Below are 20,299 nucleotides of genomic sequence, written 5' to 3'. Positions count from 1 at the left end.
GGCAACACTTCCATGGATTCAGTGAAATAGCAAATTAATTTGTGAAACTCTGAAGTGATGACAGGACAAGAAAAAAAATTCATTTTTAAAATTAAAAACTCAATGAGGGGTTGTGTCGGTTATTATTTACTTAGTTATACATCAAATGAAAATTTATTTACAATACTAGCATGGTGAAAGAAAAATGAGTTAAAACTGTTTTGATCCTTGTAATATAAAATAAAACCTTGATTTTAGTCCCTATAAAAATAAAAGCTTAGATTATTCTCTACCATTTGAGATTTTTACACTTTTAGTCCTTGGTTGAGTTTAAGCAAGTGAAAAGGTTGATGTGGCATGTTTTGTCAACACATTTTTACTTATGCGACATTTTTCTATTTGTTAGTTCAGTTGGCATATTTTATTCACCCATCTTTATTCAACTATATAGATTTCTGAACCACAAACCTTCTCAGAATTTGATTACATGCAGTCAGATACTCAGATGCACCGTTTTGCAACTGCACAGAATTCATATCCCAAATCTTCTCTCACATTTTTCTTCAACTTCATATTTGAAAAGAAAAAAGAAACTACAGATTTGGTCAACAGAAACTTCACTGTTACCTTAAACAAGGACTGTGTCGAAGTGGACTTGTTTGTATTTTACATTTTAATAAATCAAGAAAAAAGTAATGAAAAAAAGTGACGTTAATAATAAGAAGGCAAAATTGGAACAATTGTTAACGAATATTACGGTCTAAATGACAAACATACAAATAAAGATTAAGCTCAAAAAATGAAAACACATCATTATTGACAACTTGTCACGTGCATAGTAATTATTTTTTAAATTTTTTTTATCAGTGACATTGTATTTTACGTATGATAATTACATTGATAATTAGGAGTTCATCATGTTATTTTTTAGAGTGGACTCCAAAACTCTTGTTGATGTTATCCTTACAAACAGTGTAGGTGTAAGTGAATTTGGCTCGATTGTTTCTAATATTAGGAGTATGGTTCTTAGTAATTGCAATTTTGTGGTTAAGTTTGCTCGGCGTCAAACGAATATGACTGCTCACACCCTTGCTAGGGCGGCCATTTCTTATACTAGTCACTATACTTTTGATTATCTACCATTTTGTATTGAGCAACTTTTGATTAATAAAATGAATTAAGTTTCTCTCTATTGAAGTTAAGAAATAATAACCGGGAAATTTGAAATTGCATTGAGTTATGGATAGAATATGAGCAAATCCTTGAAACCTGAAAAAGGAAGAGCCACATCAGACAATGATATAGCATTAATATTTGCAGCATCAAACCTTTGAATCTTACATGTCAGTTGATAACTCTGAAGACGCATGCAAGAATTAATATAGTTTTGTGTACTTGTTCTCTACTTCATTCATGTGCAGTGACACATTGCCAAATGAATTAATATTAATTAGATACTCGTTCTAAGACAAACATCCACATTGCCACACGAATTTAGGTTTATTTCCTGAACAACAAATAAATCACAATAATGCATGTCATTACAGCCAAATAGAAGAAAATAAAATAGCCATGGATAGGCTAAAGCTGCATATTCCATCGATCATGTTCAGGTTACTATATAGGTTGAAGGAGTGATGCCGACGACGATGGATTGTTGCCATTACAAAACAAAAACATATCGGAATGATTGTGTTGCTAAGCAAATTTGCGGAAATTGAAATATTTCAAAGCCTTTGAAACTGAACAATCTATGGGGAAATTGGAATTGTCCTAATGAAAAACAAACACATTTAAAACCATATTTTTTTTGGTACAATATTTAAAACCATATTATCTCACCAAAAAAAAAAAAAAAAAAAAAAAAAAAACCATATTATTTTTGACTTGCACAAATTAAGACAATCAATTCTATAGTTTAAAACGGCTACTTGGAAATTTGATGTTACCGAGTAATTCTTCCATTTCTCTCTCTCTTTTTTTTTTCACCGCCAGTTTAGTCTGATTCGGATGTCAGTTCTGACATCAAGTGGTTTCAGCTCCCTTTCGATCGCAGTTGCAGGGGATTGAACCGTGGTCCTTCCTACCAAGTTCAGCGCCGATCACCACTGAACCAACTAACGATTGATAAAAGGGAACATTAAAGACTAGGGCTACAGTCCTGTTTAATCTGCGGGGTCAGTTATGGCATCAAATGTTTCCTGCCCCATTCCGATCGCAGTTGCGGAGATCGAACTGTGGTTCTTCCTATCAAGTTCAGTGTCAATCACACCACTGAACCAACTAACGATTGATAAAATTGGTACTCCCTCCGTCCCAAATTATAAGGTAAAAAAGCCCATTTTTTTTGTCCCAAATTATAAGGGAGAAAGTCATTTTCAAGAATGTTTTTCCCTTATTTTCATAAAATTAAATACAAATTGCATTTAATTTTCTCTCTCTACCATTTTCTCAATAAACAACAACCAATAAAAATTGTTTTTACATCTTCCTATGCAACTTATTCCAAGGAAAACCCACAAAAACATATTTCAAATTCTCATGTTTTACTTTTTCTTAATAAGTGTGATTTTTTTATTTTCTCTTATAATTCAGGACGGAGGAAGTAGTATTTTACAAAAGAGATAAAGATAGGGGGCTAAAACTGCGATTTAGATCCTTTTCAACTTTTCTCTCATGTTTTCTCTCCTATACTTAATTAAGAGTTAGTAAATTACAAAGAATAAAAATACACCTGAGCTACGAAGCACATACTCCGACACGTACACCGCGACACGACACAGATACGGACACCGCGACACTGCTAATGTAATAAAAAAAAAAGACACCGACACCGCTACATATTTATGAAACCATATAATCTTCTTACAATATATAAAAAGAAGATACATATGAAATCACTAATTTGCCCCTATTTTATTTTTCGAGCCCTTAACCTTTTAGTTACATTTCTTATTATATTTACCACTAAGCCATATGAATTAATTTGTTATATTTTTGGAACCAATATGAGTTAAATGCCCAATTGTAACCACAAAACTCCACTTTATTTGTTACTTCTCCCACGATTTTTTTCTTTTTATCTAAAAATCCAATTTTTTGTATGTAACCCAAATTCAAATTAAATTACCTCACTTTTTTAGTTACATTTTTTATTATATTTACCACTAAGCCATATGAATTAATTTGTTATATTTTTGGAACCAATATGAGTTAAATATCCAATTGTAACCACAAAACTCCACTTTATTTGTTACTTCTCCCACGATTTTTTCTTTTTATCTAAAAATCCAATTTTTTGTATGTAACCCAAATTCAAATTAAATTACCTCACTTTATATCTACAATATATGAAAAGAAGATACATGAAATCACCAATTTGCCCCCTTTTTCATTTTTTTAGACATAGTCATTTTCAAGGGTGATTTCATATGTATTTTGTTTTCATATATTGTAAATTTTTGGAACCAATATGAGTTAAATGTCCAATTGCAACCACAAAACTCCACTTTATTTGTTACTTTTCCCACGATTTTTTTCTTTTTATCTAAAACTCCAATTTTTTGTATGTAACCCAAATTCAAATTACCTCACTTTATATAAATTCAATTTTTTTATTAAACAAAAATCAATTAACTGGGCATCGATATATCCTATACAATCTACTATATAGGCGGTGTTAATTTTGTTTTAATTACTCAATTTAAAACGTTTCTTTACCTTACAAAAAAATAAAATAAATAACATATAGAAATCCACATAAAATTAATAATTATGACCGATGAATGAATATCATGACACATCTACAATATATGAAAAGAAGATACTTTTTTTTTGAAGGAAAAAAGAAGATACATATGAAATCACCAATTTTTTCCTTTTGCCATTTTTTGACACATAATTATTTTCAAGGATATTTTGTGTCATATTTGAAAGTTAATAACTAATTTCAACATTTTAATATTCTTCTTGAGGTGGTTACTTCCATTTTAATATTTTAATATTTTGTGTCATCAATACATTGGTCAGATATTTTAATAACTAAATTTCAATATTTTAATATTTTCTTGAGGTGGTTTCCTGATTTTTAATAATTTATGTTGGACCTAAATTTATACTCAGATATTAATGGGAGAACCTATTGTTTTTCTGATTTCTACGATATTTATATTTTTTTTCATATATTAATAAAGTTGTCCATTCTTCATAATTTCTACATGGCATATATTTATACTCATATATTAATACAAGGATCTAATTTTTTGTGGGATTTATGCGAGACCTATGTTTTTACTCTCATTAATGAAGTTGTCAGTTTTTTACTATTTTTTGTGAGACCTATATTTATACTCATATATTAATACGAAAATCTACTATTTTTTGTGATTCTCAAAGAACTTGTGTTTTTACTAATATATTATGTTGTCTATTTTTTTAAATAATTTTACGGGCTATATTCATATTAATACGGGAACCTCTTTTTTTTGTTATATCTACGGGCCTTATATTTTTGTTCCTATATTAATAATTTTTATTTTTTTTTATAATTATACGAGTTATACTCATATATTTATACGGAGATATAATATTTTGTGTGAATTGTGCGTGACCTATATTTATCCTCTTATTAATAAGGTTTCCTGATCTTTAATAATTTATGTAGAACCTAACTTTATACTCATATTTAATACGGTGACCTAACTTTATACTCATATTTAATACTTATATTTTCACTAACATATTAATAAGATCGCCTATTTTTTAATAATTTTTACGGGACTATATTCATACTCATATATATATTACAAAGGACCTAAGAAAATAAGATACATGTGAAAATCTCATGTTACCCCTACTTAATAATTTGACACATCATCACTTTCATTGGTATTTTGTGTCATATTTGAAAGTTAGTAAATAATTTCAATATTTTAAAAATTTTCTTGAGGTGGTTAATTTCTTTTTAATATTTTACTCCTTCTGTATTTTTATTAGTGTTCAGTTAGAATGATAACACTAAATTAAGAAAGTGGATTTTTGCACATTATCTTCCCATTATACCCTCATCTTAATTCACCAATAAATTCCTATTTTTTGCACTTTTCCAAATAAATTTTAGTTTTCAATTTTTTACTATTTTTTTTTAGAGCTATATTTATAATCATATATTAATACGAGAACCTAATCTTTTGTGTGATTTCTGGGAACCTATTTTTTTTTTTTGGGTACATGGGAACCTATGTGTTTTACTCATATTAATAAGCTTGCCCATCTTTTATAACATTTACAGGACCTATATTTATTTATTTTTTTTGAAACAAAAACTTTATTATAAAAGAGAAACAAAAACCTCAGACAGGTCTTATATCGTTTTGGATAAAGAGGGCTATTTGAGGGGGTACATTAGATAAACTTTCATGGGTATTTTGTGTATATATTATAGGATTATATTTATACTCATATATTAATATGGAAACTTTTTTGTTGGTGTGGTTTCTACGGGACTTATACTTTTAATTATATATTAATTAAGTTGTTTGTAACAAAAATAAAATAAAAATTAAGTTGTCTATTTTTATTTTATTTTTTACAAATTTACAGGTTATACTCATATTTAATACGGTGACCTAATTATTTTGATGATTGTTGTGAGACATATATTTTCACATACGATTGCCTATTTTTAATAATTTTTACGTGACTATATTTATACTCATATATTAATACATTGACATAAGTTTTTTGGTGATTTTTACAAGACCTATGTTTTTACTAATATATTAATAAGGTAGCCTATTTTTTTTCATAATTTTTACATTATCTATATTTATATTCCTATATTAATATGGAGACCTAAAGTTTTTTGGTGATAATTTTACCATTGTTCTTTTTCTATTTTTTTTACCAAATATTATACCCCTTCTATTTTTCTTTTATATTTTAATCTACTTTCCAATAAATTTCATCTTACCAAATGAGGAGCGGCAACGCCGCGACTCCCGTGCGGACGTACGGGTGTCATGCTAGTTGAGAATCAAAATATATACATGTAAATCTAATTTGAGCTTTTAGAAAAAGATATGATAGTATTTTACCTTTATTTATCCAAATGTAATGTCTTCAATCTCTCATTGATCAATATTGTTGTTTCTACACATCTTTAATCTTGTAGATATGTCTGATATGTGCATAAGAAGAGTATACGCAAAAAAAAAAAATATTTTTGGGACACTTGTCCGACACATGTCATATGAGTGTGTGTCGGACGCCGATCAAAGGAGTGTCAAACTAAAGAAAAAAATGATTTTTTTTCCGACACCGATATGAGTTATCCGACATGTGTCATACGAGTGTCATACAAGTGTCGGACACCGTGACACGCCTAAACAAAGAGGTGTTGGTGCTTCCTAGCACTTGAGAGAGAATCAACCATTAGATTAAGAAAATGAGAAAAAATAGGAAAGAAAAATTGGAGAGAATCCAAATTCCTAAAACTTCCATTAAAATAAACTTTTCTTTTTATTCAAATTATTATTTTTAATTAAAATCGTTGGATCTTAATTAGATGCTGATCTGATGTGTAAACTGTCAAATACCTCCCTGAAATTTTAAAATTCGTCAAATACCCCCGAAATTTGGCAAATATCCGCTGAAATTTTAAAAAGTCAATCAAATTGTCCACCGACACTACCAGTCAGAGTCCACTCCAGAGAACAATTTGATTGACTTTTTAAAATTTTAGTAGGTATTTGTCTACAAACAACGGTGATGTAGAGTAGTTTTGGTAATTGGTCAATCCAACGAGCGCGGGTTAGATGGTTTGGTTGGTAGATAGAAGCAGTTAATTAAACACAACAAAAGCATCTTACTTTGCTTCTTCACCCTTTCAACCACCTAACCGCTCCTTTAGCAGAATCAGCACCACTCAGGTACCCACCACCACCGCCACCAATGGGTAGAGCCTCCCTCATAACAATCGCAGTAGTTTTCTTAGCAATCGGAGTAATTATCTCTCCTGAAACATTCGGACCAAAATCAACCGCTCTTTCAACTTACATCAAACTAGCTCACCTTCTCGGTTTCTCCATCGCTTTCGGCGCCGCTCTATGGGTAACTTTCATCGGCGGTATCATCATGTTCAAGTACGCACGCACGCACGCAATTTTTACACAATTTTTAATTTTATCAATTATCTTCCCCTAATGTTAATTCATTCAATCTGTAATTAATTAATTAATTAGTACTAATTGCTTAGTTAATTTGTTGTTTTAGGAATTTACCTAGGCATCAATTTGGTAATTTGCAAAGCAAGATGTTTCCAGCTTATTTTGCAATGGTTGGTGTTTGTATTGCTGTTACAGTGGCTTCTTTTGGGTATCTTCATCCCTGGAAAACTTCTTCCACTGGTGAAAAATACCAACTTGGTTTCTTGATTTCTGCTCTTGCATTCAATCTTACTAATTTGTTCGTCTTTACACCCATGACCGTCGAGGTAATTTTTTATTCTCTTTAGTTTTACTCATTGTTTTTATCAGATTTTATTTTCACACTCTTTAGAATAGCCCTTTGAATATTCATGTAACTTAGGGTGAGTTTGGTTAAACAGATCAAATAAGATTGCTTAGCTTACAAGTAGGGTTCATATTTTTAGTGTATGTTTGGTTCTGCGGTGAGAAAATTTGATTTTTAGTGAATTAATTTTTTTAAATTGATTATGACTAAAATTGAGTTGGTAAAGTGATTTATGTTTGGATATATTTATGTAAAAGTGAGTTGGACAATAAATTTGAGTGTAAAAATCAATTATAGAATCAAAAGTTACAATTTTTAGTTTTAAGGAGAATAAATTCTTGAGGCAAAATCATTCTACCCTAGAGAAACCAAACATGTCAAAACCAATTCTACATGTCTAGAATCAATTTTTGCCCCTCTAGAAGTGGAACCAAACACTTAGTTGTTTAGACAACAAAAGAGAGAACAAGAAAAATAAGACACGTATAACCTCTGTATAAGCTGTTAGGGTTAGTTTGGTTGGTGGTATAAGGTGGAATGGAGTGAAGTGGAATAAAATAGGATAACATCCATTTTTGAAATATATCTAGACTACTATATGGCATTCCATTCCACTATGTACCACCAATCTAAACATACTACGGAGTTTATGAAAATAAGTTAAAAACTGTCTATAGACATATCTATAATCTACAAGTTCTTGCAAACACTAGGTATTTGTAAATACTTATAAGCTCTTTCTAAAGCCCCCTTAATCTTGTTCTAGTTTCTAACTTACTATATTCCAACACACCTCTAGTGGATATGTTTGGTTTCTACACTGATGCAATGTGGTACCTTTTGTTTGGACGGAAGACAGTGATTAATTAAGGACATGACATCATGTCATGCCAAAATTCCGAAAACGGTTTGCACTGTTCTTGCAAGAAAACTATTTTAGGCCTTAAATGTTGATCCCTGTTAGTAATTAGGGGGATCAAATTGAGTTTTATAAGGAACTGCTTTCACTATATGTTTTCTTTTATGATGGAACTTAAAACAAAAATTAAGAGACTAAAGGAGATAACTCTAACTTGTATTATCTTCTTCTAGCAAAGATCAATGGGATGGTGTGCCTTCTGCTTTTGCATTATAAGAAAAATCAATTTTTCCAAACTCTGAATGAATGATTTTCTTCAATCTTGCACTTGTAATAATTTAGATGTTCACTAAATCTAAATGCCTAATGCCTTGAGTGGTTGAGATCTCTTGTAAGGTTGACCCCTTTTCTTGATTATGTGAATTTGATTGTGTATCAACCAGTTCGCTAAATATGTCTGGTGAAACATTATGCAAAATTAAGCCAAGTATTTGTCAGAATAGTGAAGATGCTGCTTGCTTATATTGCATAAGTTTAAATGAAGACAAATATTTGTCAAAAATAAAATAAAATGAAGACAGATGTTTAAAAGTAAGGATTTCCTTAATCATGGTATCTATAAATTTCATGATATGCACAAATTTTTAATCTCTTCTCTCTGCTCCCATATTTCCTCTTCTGCCCTCTTTACCTGTTATAACTACCACTTTTTCTCCCTGGTTCCATCTCCCAAAGTTTTCTTGTTGTCACTGTCACTATTAGCAACACTGATGTAAAATGTCTTAGTGCATGTAACAGCGGCACTTTTCTTCAACGTTGACAACAAACATTCAGGAGCAAAACTAAATTTGACTTTTTTGTTAGATATATTGTTTGGTTTGCCTTCAAACATCGGTCAACACAAAAGTAAGGCCGATGCCTTTTTCGCTTGTCATTGGGGAATTTTCGTTTACCAATTTTCCCTATACCTGTTATAATATGTTGTAATACTCATAAGTCATAACATTTCGGTAGTTACACATTTAAAAGTACTTTTGATTAGTACTTGTCTAAACGAATTTCATTTTGTCCAATATATGTCTGAGAAAAAGTAGCCTAACATAAATCACGTCACAGCAAACTTTTTTTTTTTTTTTTGACGGGATGTCACAACAAACTTATTTTTAGCCAAACTTATGTTTTCAAACTTTAATTCAAACATACCCTGCTGAATCATATCTACAGTTATGCAATAGTCGCTGCTCGCTTTTATTGTTTATAAATAATAATTCAACCATTTTGTTGTTTGATACAGATGATGAAACAAAGGCATAAAGTGGAGAGAGAGAATAATATTGGAGAGGAAGTTGGGTGGTCAAAAAATGTCGAAGTGGCAAAGAAAAACCCAAAGCTTGCAGCGATGAATAAGAAGTTTGGTATGATTCATGGATTATCTTCCCTTGCCAATATCATGTCATTTGGAAGCCTTGCAATACACTCTTGGTACTTGGCAGGTAAAATTGATCTCTGATTCAGTTTTTGCCTCCCATTCTAGTAGAGATACTCGTCTATGCAATGCAATTTGTGAAATGTACTATCAAAGCATTACACGGTATTGGTTTACCACGTGTATCTTCTCTGAGAAAACATAATGTAATATGCATGCATAATGTAATCGTCTTAATTCACATGAATAAAATAATTAGTCTCCGTACCTTTCTGTAGGCAAAGGTACCATACATTATGGTATAAATTATATAAGGTATCCATTTGCTTTTTCTCAGTGTTCCAATCTCTGGTTTTCTTTTTTGTTTGGATAAAACCTTTATATAATTATTTAGGAGTTGTTCATACTAATCTCTAATAAAAAAACTAACACGTGGAATAAACTTAATGGTGATTGGCGACTTACAAGTTTGTGATTCTGGAAAACTTTCCTCCTTAAACGGTTTTGCAATTGGTCTAAAACAGTGATTAGAATCGCTGTGAAATTGGAGGCACCGTAAACTTGAGTTTAATCGTCTCAGCTATTGTCATTTTGAAGCACTCTCCTTTTAACATTCAAAATAGTGTTTCTACAATATGTTCTTTCTTACATCACTTGTTTTTCCAATACTACCGTGTTACCCTTTTGTTGTACTGGAAGATGATGCCGACCACCGTCCCAAAAGGCATCTTTTGGAGCAGAAGTATTGGTCCTATGGAGGTGAAACATAGGAGAGAGTGTCGACGGAAGGAAACAGTATTTTTCGTCCATGAGATGTTGATTATGCTGGCTTTAGTTTTCACAGTGCAAATCTATTATGATTTGATGGTGAAAATAGTCCACTTGTTCCGTTTTAATCGGAAAACTGCGTGATGAATACTTATAGAAGTGTGTGTAATACTACTATATCCTATTCTTTTTCGTACTTTGAGGGACTACAGTTTACTACTATTTTCTGCATTCAAATCCATAAATTAGAATGTTACTGACAACATTGAGGCTTAATTTGTTGATCTCTTAAAAATTTAAGTTTCACACTGCATGTTCCCTCAAAAAGTGTTTGGTATCACTTATCGGTATCACTGTGCAGTGGTTAAGGTGCTGTGCAGGCGTGCAGCACATCATTGCATATGTGCGCATGATCCTGCAAACTCAAATACAGTAGATTAATGTTAGTTTTACCACAAATTGCTGTAGACATAAAATACATAACATAACAGGTAAACTCAAATATGGAGGTGGTCCATCGTGGATCAATGCTTAAAAAAGGTTTAAAATTTCGACAATAACATAACATTGTTGTTTGGAAGTATAAGTTATTGAGATAATGATCTCATTGATATTGATTTAATTGCAAGCTGACTAGTAAGACGTAGGTGCTAGCACACCCACACAGAACTACCCTTGAGACAATCTAGCGTAGGAGAGCTTGATGAGTCTCCTACAAGTGGGCGAGTATTATTCACCATTAGATTGTAAAGTTCTAAGGATGTTATGATGCACCATCACTACCTTATAGGTATCACTTCTCTCCTTGTTTCTACTCTATTCCCAGACGCTGCATTACTACCACCACCACCACCAACACCCAATCCGACCATCTCCTGATAACCACCTTCTCACAACTCTTTTCAGTATCACAAAACTAATGATTCTAAAAATTACATAGTATAAGTTTAAATTCAAAATAAATCATTTTCTAGTTTGATTCCTTCAACCATTGGGAAAATATTAATCTCTTACCACCTGAACGATAATCAGACAGATAACCAATATTAATCTTTGATTAGAATATATGTGACAAATATAAATGATTTCCTTAGACAGCTTTGGACAACTACGAAACTATCGATATTTTGAATCTTGACAACTAGTAGTACTTACTTGCTTAATAATATTAATTAATGCCACACAAAAACAGTTGTCGATATATATAATTTTCTCTATTTATTTTTTTGTTTACAAATAAAGCAAGAAATGTAGTGACCCACCTTTTCCATTCGTATCAATTGATAAAAAACAGAAATAAGAAGAAAAAGAATGTTCGAAAGCACCAATATAATATCTACTTAGTACTACTACTTATCATGTATATTAAATTAAATCATTTATTCAAAAAATTTGATGAGCTAATTGCTCTCTACCCTTTAAGATAGGCACCTTTTTTGGTTGCCAAAAGGAACTTTTTAAAATTATTATTCTAAAAATTGGAAGTTGAGTCTGACTTTTATTTATAAACACATATTTAGGTCTTCTCACAATCGAAAATTTAATAACAAGTGACTAAATAAATAGGCTCTGATAAACACATATTAAAACCATCTCACAACCGATATGCAACTTATTATTAAAAAAAATTTGATGAAAAAGAAAAACACAAAAGCAGTTTATTTGACCATATCTAAAAGACGTGTATGTAGATGTAACCAAGTAATGCCGCCAAAAATGAAGAAAGACATGATTTTTTTTTGGTAATATAAGTGGATAGGCAATGAAGCAAAACAACTTGGATTATTTTGTTTGTAAGTGAAAAAAACTAGCCGTATAATGAAGACTTAGACCATAGAGCATGTTGAGTAGAAGAAGAATCTGGTTCCAAATTTGTCGGGTACTTTTTTGGTCTGACATGTGAATGAACATGTGCATGAAAAATGAATCTTCGAGGGAATAGAGGAAAACAACAGAATCTGTATCGTTTTCATGAAGTGGCATTGTCTTTCTTTCTCTATCTACTTGTATCTTGCAAGGTAAGGATTTCATTTTCCACTTTTTCAAGTAACACAAAAACGGTGTCTATCTAGAATATGAAACACACGTAACATACGAGTCATCTGCCAGACCCAACGTGTAATTGCTGTTTAATCATCCCTTGTCCTCCGTCCGGTAAATTTTGAGGTCCAAAGATGAAAAATGACTAGAAATAAAATTATATAATAAAAAAATGAGAAAACATTTATATTTTATCTTCCTTCAAAATTACCAACATAACTCAAATCCGATACACTCAAAATCCAAGATTTATATTTTACGACTACTGGGGAAGATTTTATTTGCTTTAATGTGGATGAGAGTTAGTTTGGTTCGAATAACCCTGCAGGATATGGTGCACTGTTACGTAATAGGATGGTGAGTTTATTTGGGGTTTCTACAGGCTCACTGTGATTCAGAATATTCTATTTGTTGAGATTATGACGATATGGTACGGCTTGAAGTTGTGTTGGGTTAACATGATTTGCGTAAGGTACTTTGTTGCTCAGATTTATTACTTTTTGTTAATTTAATCATGAAAGATGTCACATCACCATGATGATACCATCGCATCATCATTTTGCAAATGAGATTCTCTGTATTCAAAAATTGCTTTGCTAATGATTGATAGGTGATTCTTTCACATACTCTTCGTGAGAAAAATATGTGGCAGATGTGTTAGCTAAATTAGGTGCTAGCTTTGACTCGTCATTGGTGAATGTTTTTACTCCTCTTAGAGATCTGGTTAGATCACATTGTGATCCTTGTAGCTTTTTTCTTTATTTTTCTCTTAAAAAAAATTAATATTTAAAATATTTTATATTTATAGACAATTCTTTTCATTTGTGTTTATAATTAAGGACAGATCATATGTGTCCACAAATGACAAGTTTATGAGTTTAATATTGTTGCTCAAAAAAGTGCAGGCAAACATATCTTTCATCTACCTTCCCATTGATTTGAGACAACCTGGACCAATAAAGAAATATCTATAAAAGTCTTTCCAACTAACAATTAGTTCAAATTCAACCAAGAAACCAACTTTCAGTTATTAAAGTATTGGGTCAATAATGATAAAAAAAAAAAGAGTATTGGATCAATATAAGCATCACTCAATACAAATTAATTAAATTTATGTATCACTAGCGGGGAGAAACCGCGACTCCATCTAACTTATGTCAAAAAAAAAAGTCTTATATTATGGTGAATTTGTTAATAATTGCAAAATAAGGATATTGTTGATATTATGAAAAATCGACACCAAAAATATTTGTATCATCTTTTTATATAGTATAAATGCAGTATTAAAGTTGGTAATCATTCATGTATAGGCAACCCATTTGCCACTTATTCACATTTTATGATTTGAGTTTTTTATTTATTTTATAAATTGATTAGTTAATGAAAGTTGTGAAACTAAGGGTAAATAGATATATTGTCATCCCAAACTCACCTATCTTTTTTATATATCGTTACATAATAGATATATGAAAGAATATTCCTCTACAAACAACATTCATGAGAAAACACAATACATTTTTAATTTTGGTACAAATGAATAAAGAATCACCTAACATTCAACTAACCATGTGCCCTTGTTTTAAACACCTTTCCACTCCCTACCCTTCTTTCATAATTAACAATAATGAATCATTTTATATCATATTCATCTAACGCTAATTAAGCTATAAGCACCCAAGAGTAACATCCTAGCAGGAAAAAAAAGTAACACAAACAAATGCATATGTTGAGATGCAACTAGTCTACTAAACCTTTTCAAAGACTCTTTGCCTGTCTTCATCATGCCGGTGAACGGCGACTGGCGTTGGCCGATATTGACTGCTATTACAGACTTGCCAACAACAATGTTAGTATCAACTCTTCTTGGTAATACAAGAGGCCACCATACTTTGCGCCTTTTCTCGCGCATTGATTTTCGGATTTGGTTAAGTTCTTGGCGAATCACGCTTCTTACTGTCTTTAAGTAAGAGCTCATGTCATGATCTCTTTGTATGTTTCCTCCAGATCCATATGCGGATCTGTCGCTTAATATTTCGAGTGGATGAGGTGTGTTCAAGAACATCAACTGTGCGGCTCGGAGCTTCTTGTCTATGTCATTAGGTTCTGACAAAGGACAACACAAAAGATATAGACCACTTCCTTGTGGTAGAAGATCATGGCTTGGTGAAAATTTCTCATCAGGTTGTAGAATTAATAGTTCACCCATTGGTGTGTATAGTAGCTTCTGCAGTAAAAGAAATCATAAAAATTAACTCATAAGCTTTTAACTTATCACAAAAATTAACTTATAAGCTTTTAACTTATAAAAGGTTGATTTTTTGGCCTATCAGTAAAGAAAAAACATAATCTTTTTAAGATATAAGCAGGACTTTACTTGGTTATTGAGACATGGGTGATTTCGGAAGTTGGCATTGATAGCCTTCAAGATTTTCGCAACATGGTCAGGGTAATTGCAAGAAAACGCTCGCGGTACTATGTCTCTATGCATCATAATTGCCTGAACATGACTACGCGGAAGACCGAGCTTGTCTAGTAGAGTGTCACCTCCACACATGATGGAGGGGGAACCAAATGTTATCACAGGAAGTAGAGAGGAGATAGGTACATCTTCTCTTATGAAGAGCATGAGATTTACAAGTAATGCCAAACTTCCACCAAGAGAATGTCCAGTGAAGCGAAAAGTTGCACGAGAACCTCGAGATTTTAGGTGTGCTTGAACTTCCGGCAACATCTGTAGATATATCCCTTTAGCAGCCTCATATATACCTCTGTGAACAAGTACATCCAAACCCTAGGTAAAAAAGAAAGTGCACAGCATTAGCTCATTTTCAGGATATATAGATAAATACACGTCAAGACTTTAAGAGAGATTGAAAATTATTTATTCATAACTATAAAAGGTGAAATTTCCCCCTTTTACAATAATGAAGAGAAAACTTCAGTATGCAATATCAGCAATTACCTCGAATTTAACCGGTTCAAAAAGTAGGTTTGCTTGCCAAGATGCTAATGACTCCGAACCCTACATAATAATGTTTTATTAAATTTTAGGGCGCGCTAATAAATTACAACTTAATATCCGCAACTAAGAAGTATAATCTACATTGCAGAAACTATTTTATCCCTACCTGAATAACAAAAAATCTTGTACCACTCTGGTTATCATCGCAGATGAACCATTCGCAAGGTGATGAACGAGTTGAGTTAAGATCATCTGCAACAGCCTGCTTTACTTCCTCCTTTGCTGCAACCACTGCTGTCACTGAATCAGTAGTTGCCATCAAAGATGCCACCTCTGTGTTCATCATGTTAAGGCTTTCATTGTTTTCTTCACCAGCTGCCGCATTTGAAGATTTGAATGGAAGTATGCTCCTTGTCTGAGTGTGCAGATAAGATGCAGCAGAGGCAGCAATATTATAAGCAGTCGCCGCACTTATCCTATATCCACCGTTATTTGGCTCTTTTGTTTCTACTTGCTTCTCTTTAACTTCAACTTCCTGATGATCTTTCTCAGATTTCTCTTTAACTTCAACTTCCTGAGAATTTTTCTCAGATTTTGCTGCTAGTTCCTTTTTCTCTAGCGAGGACGTTACAAAACGCAGACCGTAATGTTTTAACAGTTTCCCTGGCTAAATTATCAAATCCAAAAATATAAATTAGTTTCATATCTTTTTTGTGAAAATTAGATTCTTGATTTGTCAAACCATTTCAAGATATATAATAGGAACAGTAATAAAAAAAACTAAGCTTAACAAATAAATGTGCAAAATTCCAATTGCAAAAATGCAACTGAATCCCAAGCCAAAGATCAATCACATTCACAAAGCATAAACAATGAGCATCTAATAGTTAGAAAAAACACACTAGCTACCAAAAAAGTATTCAATTTTGTCCTAGATAAACTAGGAATCTTCAAATTTAAGCAAAAAACCTATCAATCCAACACAAAGTAAACCCTGCTGTCACGGCGCAAATCTTGATATTACAGTAAAATGCAAGGAAATGCGCCAAATGCAGCCGCAATTGCTGTTGCAAAGACCTCAAAAACTTCTATATTGCATTCCCAGTTGTGGTTGCAGAATTTATAACCATGTTTCTCAGCATGTTAAATTAAACTACAACAAACTTTGGCATTTCAAATCACCCCATAAACTAAACAAGGAATCTTCAACTAATCAATGTTCATAACAAATCATTCAGATCAAATAACAACAAAATGGATCTGATACCTCAAAAAACCATGAATCAAAAATTTACATTCTAAACCAGTTCTAAATCAATAAAAAAAAACAGCCTTAACCTTTACAAATCAATCAAAAAACATCCTTAACTTTTACAAATCAATCAAAAAAACATCCTTAACTTTTCCGAATCAGCCAAAATTAAAAAAACCAAAAACCCCAAATAAAAAAAGAAAAAAAATAATTAATGAAAAGAAAGATCTCAAAAAAAGTTAGTACCTTGATATTGGGTATAGAATAAGCCAAACTTCCCAAGTGTGACATTTGTGCATACAATCTAGCTTCACCTAAAGAGACCCTCCTCAACATTTTTGAAAACGAATCTCTATCAATTTCAAATTCATCTTCTTTTTCGTCATCATCAACAATACAAGTATCACAAACTTCATCATCATCATCATTGTTTTGATCGTTGCTAGTTTCTTCTTCATCTCTTTGATTCCCTCGTTCACCTTTCCACACAGACTTAACATGCAAAATCTTCAAAACCCAATTCTCTCTCTGCCGATCATCACCATCAACAGATTTCATTTCTCCGTTGTTATCAGCCAAAACGGCGTCGTCAAGAGACAAACCACTGAACGTTCTATTCCCAGAACCACCTCGTGACCATAGAGATTCCAATGGGTATCTAAAAGAGAATCTAGAAAATAAAGACTTTTGTGAGGACGGTTGTTTATCTCCGGTAGAACGAGCCACCGCACTTACCGTAGTTGGGGTGGCGCGTGTTTCTAATGATCCACCAATGGAGATCGAAGGAACTATCCCAGTTTTTAAACACATAGTTTCCATTTTTTTTGTTTCTTCTTTGTGTTGTGAATTCGGAGAAAATAATAATGTTCACAACGATGATGTTTTTGTTTTGTTTTTTTGATTGATGTTAGTTACGTTACGCAGTTGTTTTGAATTTGATGGTGCTTTGTTTTGTTTTTTTGTTCAAAAAAATTGAAATTGAAATAAAAAACACAAAAGAGAAAGAAAGGAAAAAAAGAATGAAGGAAATAATTTAAGGGAAGAGAACCTTTAAGAAGGACTCTAAAAAGAGGTGAACGAATTGTAGCTAAAATTTGTTGAGTGGGTTTTTTGTTTTAATTAATGATGAAGGGTTTTTAGTTACTTTAAGTAGTGAAACGACGGCGTTTTATGGTTGTGTATGAGACGGCGTCGTTTGAACCGTGTTTGAATTTGGTATGAGGCGTTAGATGAGAATGGTCACGTGGAAGTGAGGGCAACGTGTCGGGTAGTGGGAGTGAGTTGTGTTTCGTAGGAAAGTACGTGATTCGATACTGCTTCCAAACTTTTAGATGGAACTGACACGTCATTTTTTTAGTTCAACTACACGCGTAGTTTTTATTACGTGTCAGTTAAAGACCTTATTATTTTGCCTTCCTATAAATAAATAAAATAAAAGTTTCTGTCAAAAAATAAAATTAAATAACGTAATAAAAACCTTCCCCTCCTTAATTAATGCCAACAGATTTTTTTAAAAAAAATTATTAAGAATCTAGTATATGTGTTTCGTGAGCTTAACTCAGTTGACAAAGACATTACATTATATATGTAAAAGGATTGAGGTTCGAACTCTGGTCATCTCATTTATTCATTTTTAAAGGCGAAATTTCTCCTCACTAGTCTACTTGACAAAAAAAATAATCTAGTGCATGTAAATTCTTGATAAATCTAAAAATGTAATTTTTTTCTTATATTAAAGATTGGAGGAAGTCTTGACAAAAAAACAGAGAGCATGACAAAAAAAATTGACGGAAGTAATATAGTTTTCTTCTCTTTTAAATTTGTAGTATTAGAAGTCATGAGTCTTTTGCAAAGAATTTAAAAAGTTATCTATAATAATGTTATGTCCTTTAGATCTATGATTTTTTTTTACGCTTGTATATTATTTTTAAGAGAATTAGTTTTGTCATTCAAAAATTGTTATTGATGTAATTTTGTGATTCCTGTGTATAATTAGATTTTTTCTAATCACATAAAAAAAAATAGCTACACCCCAAATTGACTAAAATACTCTTAAACACAATTTGTGTACAACTTTATGTAAACTGAGTTTATTTAAGTTCATGTAAATTGAATTAACGTGAACCTCTTAAATTGAGTATAACTGTATAAATGTGAACTGAGTTTACGTAAGGTTATGTAAACTTAGTTTACTCAGGTTATATAAACTCGATTTACATCTGATTTGAAGTCTATTTTACAGGTACATGATCTTATATTACATTAGCAGTTCCTACATAAACATTTAACTTATATTACATCTTCTAACGATTGAAACCACAGATAAACATGAAATCGCATGAAAAAAAAAAGAATGTCATAGAATTGAAAATGTATAAATTCACTAACCTATGCAATAAAGTCTTAACATATGTCTTCAAAATTCAATCTTTCATTGTGTTTAATGACAAATTGATGGAGTTTGTGAATTTGTGAGAGATAACACATTAATGAGTTTATGAGAAAGAGAAACGTGAAGCAGAAACATAAAAATCTTGAAAGACGGTTTTTAAAAATGGAGAAAGCTAATATATTAAGGAATTTAATATAGAAATATTTGTCTTAAAAGTCATGCATTCAATTTTTTAAAAGTCAAAATACTATGTAAATTTTTCACTTTTGGTTTCTTTAACTTATACCCTAAGGACACATGTTAGCAAGATCCTTTAAAAATTTATATAAAAGGCAATTTTGATATAATGATTAAATTTTAATGAAAACTGGGTGTAACTAGTTTTTTAGGGGTATGACTAGATAATTTCTTATAATTATCTAGTGTTCTGAAACAATGGTTAACATAACCCAATTAATTAATTTTGGTAATTTTCTTATATTCTTAGGGAAAAAAAAGGTGATATAACATATGTAAAGTGAATTTTATAGGATTATTTTGTAATTTTATTTATGTTGATTATTTCATGTTGTTAAGTTGTATGATTCGTAAATGAATGAAAATAAGAGAACAAAAACTATAATTACACAAATAAAAATAGTTTAATAATTTTTTTAAATATATAAATTCTATATTTAATATAATTACACTTGTATAAAAGGCAAACCGACAACAAGTTGCGTTGCTAATCTTTTTTGGATGTCAAAACTAATCATCTTAAACACTACATCTAGAGATTTAGAAGACAATATTTTACTATGCATGACTCTTTAATATTTTTTTCAAAAGATCGACAATTTGTGGTGCTATAAAAAAACTCAAATGTAAATGATATAAAACATGTTGATTGTAAAAACACTTTATCTATTTTTTTTTGTGTTTGATCACTTTATTTAAATCAGCCATGAGTTGAGCCAAGGTCTTGGCTCTGCCTATAAGAGTTGTGAGAATATGTTGTAATTGTAAATGAAAAGCAACACATATTAAAGCCACTAAATTAGTCTATACAAAAGATTCAGATTCACGTAGTATATTAGAGATTTTTAGTTCGATTCTAAGTATTATTGTAA

At 31.4% G+C, this 20,299-nt stretch overlaps 2 protein-coding genes across 2 annotated transcripts; one reads left to right on the top strand and one right to left on the bottom strand.

The window, feature by feature from the left end:
* Positions 1-6,756: 6,756 nt before the first annotated feature.
* LOC123906863 (transmembrane protein 205) lies at positions 6,757-10,112 on the top strand. Its single transcript, XM_045956880.1, has 3 exons — positions 6,757-7,121; positions 7,252-7,471; positions 9,645-10,112. The coding sequence occupies exons 1-3, from the start codon at positions 6,931-6,933 to the stop codon at positions 9,858-9,860; spliced, it is 627 nt and encodes a 208-aa protein (XP_045812836.1). The 5' UTR covers positions 6,757-6,930; the 3' UTR covers positions 9,861-10,112.
* A 3,949-nt stretch (positions 10,113-14,061) lies between these two features.
* Positions 14,062-18,060, bottom strand: LOC123906856 (phospholipase A1 PLIP2, chloroplastic). Its single transcript, XM_045956871.1, has 5 exons — positions 17,045-18,060; positions 15,713-16,213; positions 15,547-15,606; positions 14,959-15,375; positions 14,062-14,808 (listed from the first exon to the last, which is right to left on the bottom strand). The coding sequence occupies exons 1-5, from the start codon at positions 17,615-17,617 to the stop codon at positions 14,230-14,232; spliced, it is 2,130 nt and encodes a 709-aa protein (XP_045812827.1). The 5' UTR covers positions 17,618-18,060; the 3' UTR covers positions 14,062-14,229.
* Between the last annotated feature and the right edge of the window lie 2,239 nt (positions 18,061-20,299).

Source organism: Trifolium pratense, linkage group LG1 (genome assembly GCF_020283565.1).
Source record: "Trifolium pratense cultivar HEN17-A07 linkage group LG1, ARS_RC_1.1, whole genome shotgun sequence".
Lineage (NCBI taxonomy): Eukaryota > Viridiplantae > Streptophyta > Magnoliopsida > Fabales > Fabaceae > Trifolium > Trifolium pratense.
This window is presented reverse-complemented; position numbering and strand designations above follow the sequence as displayed.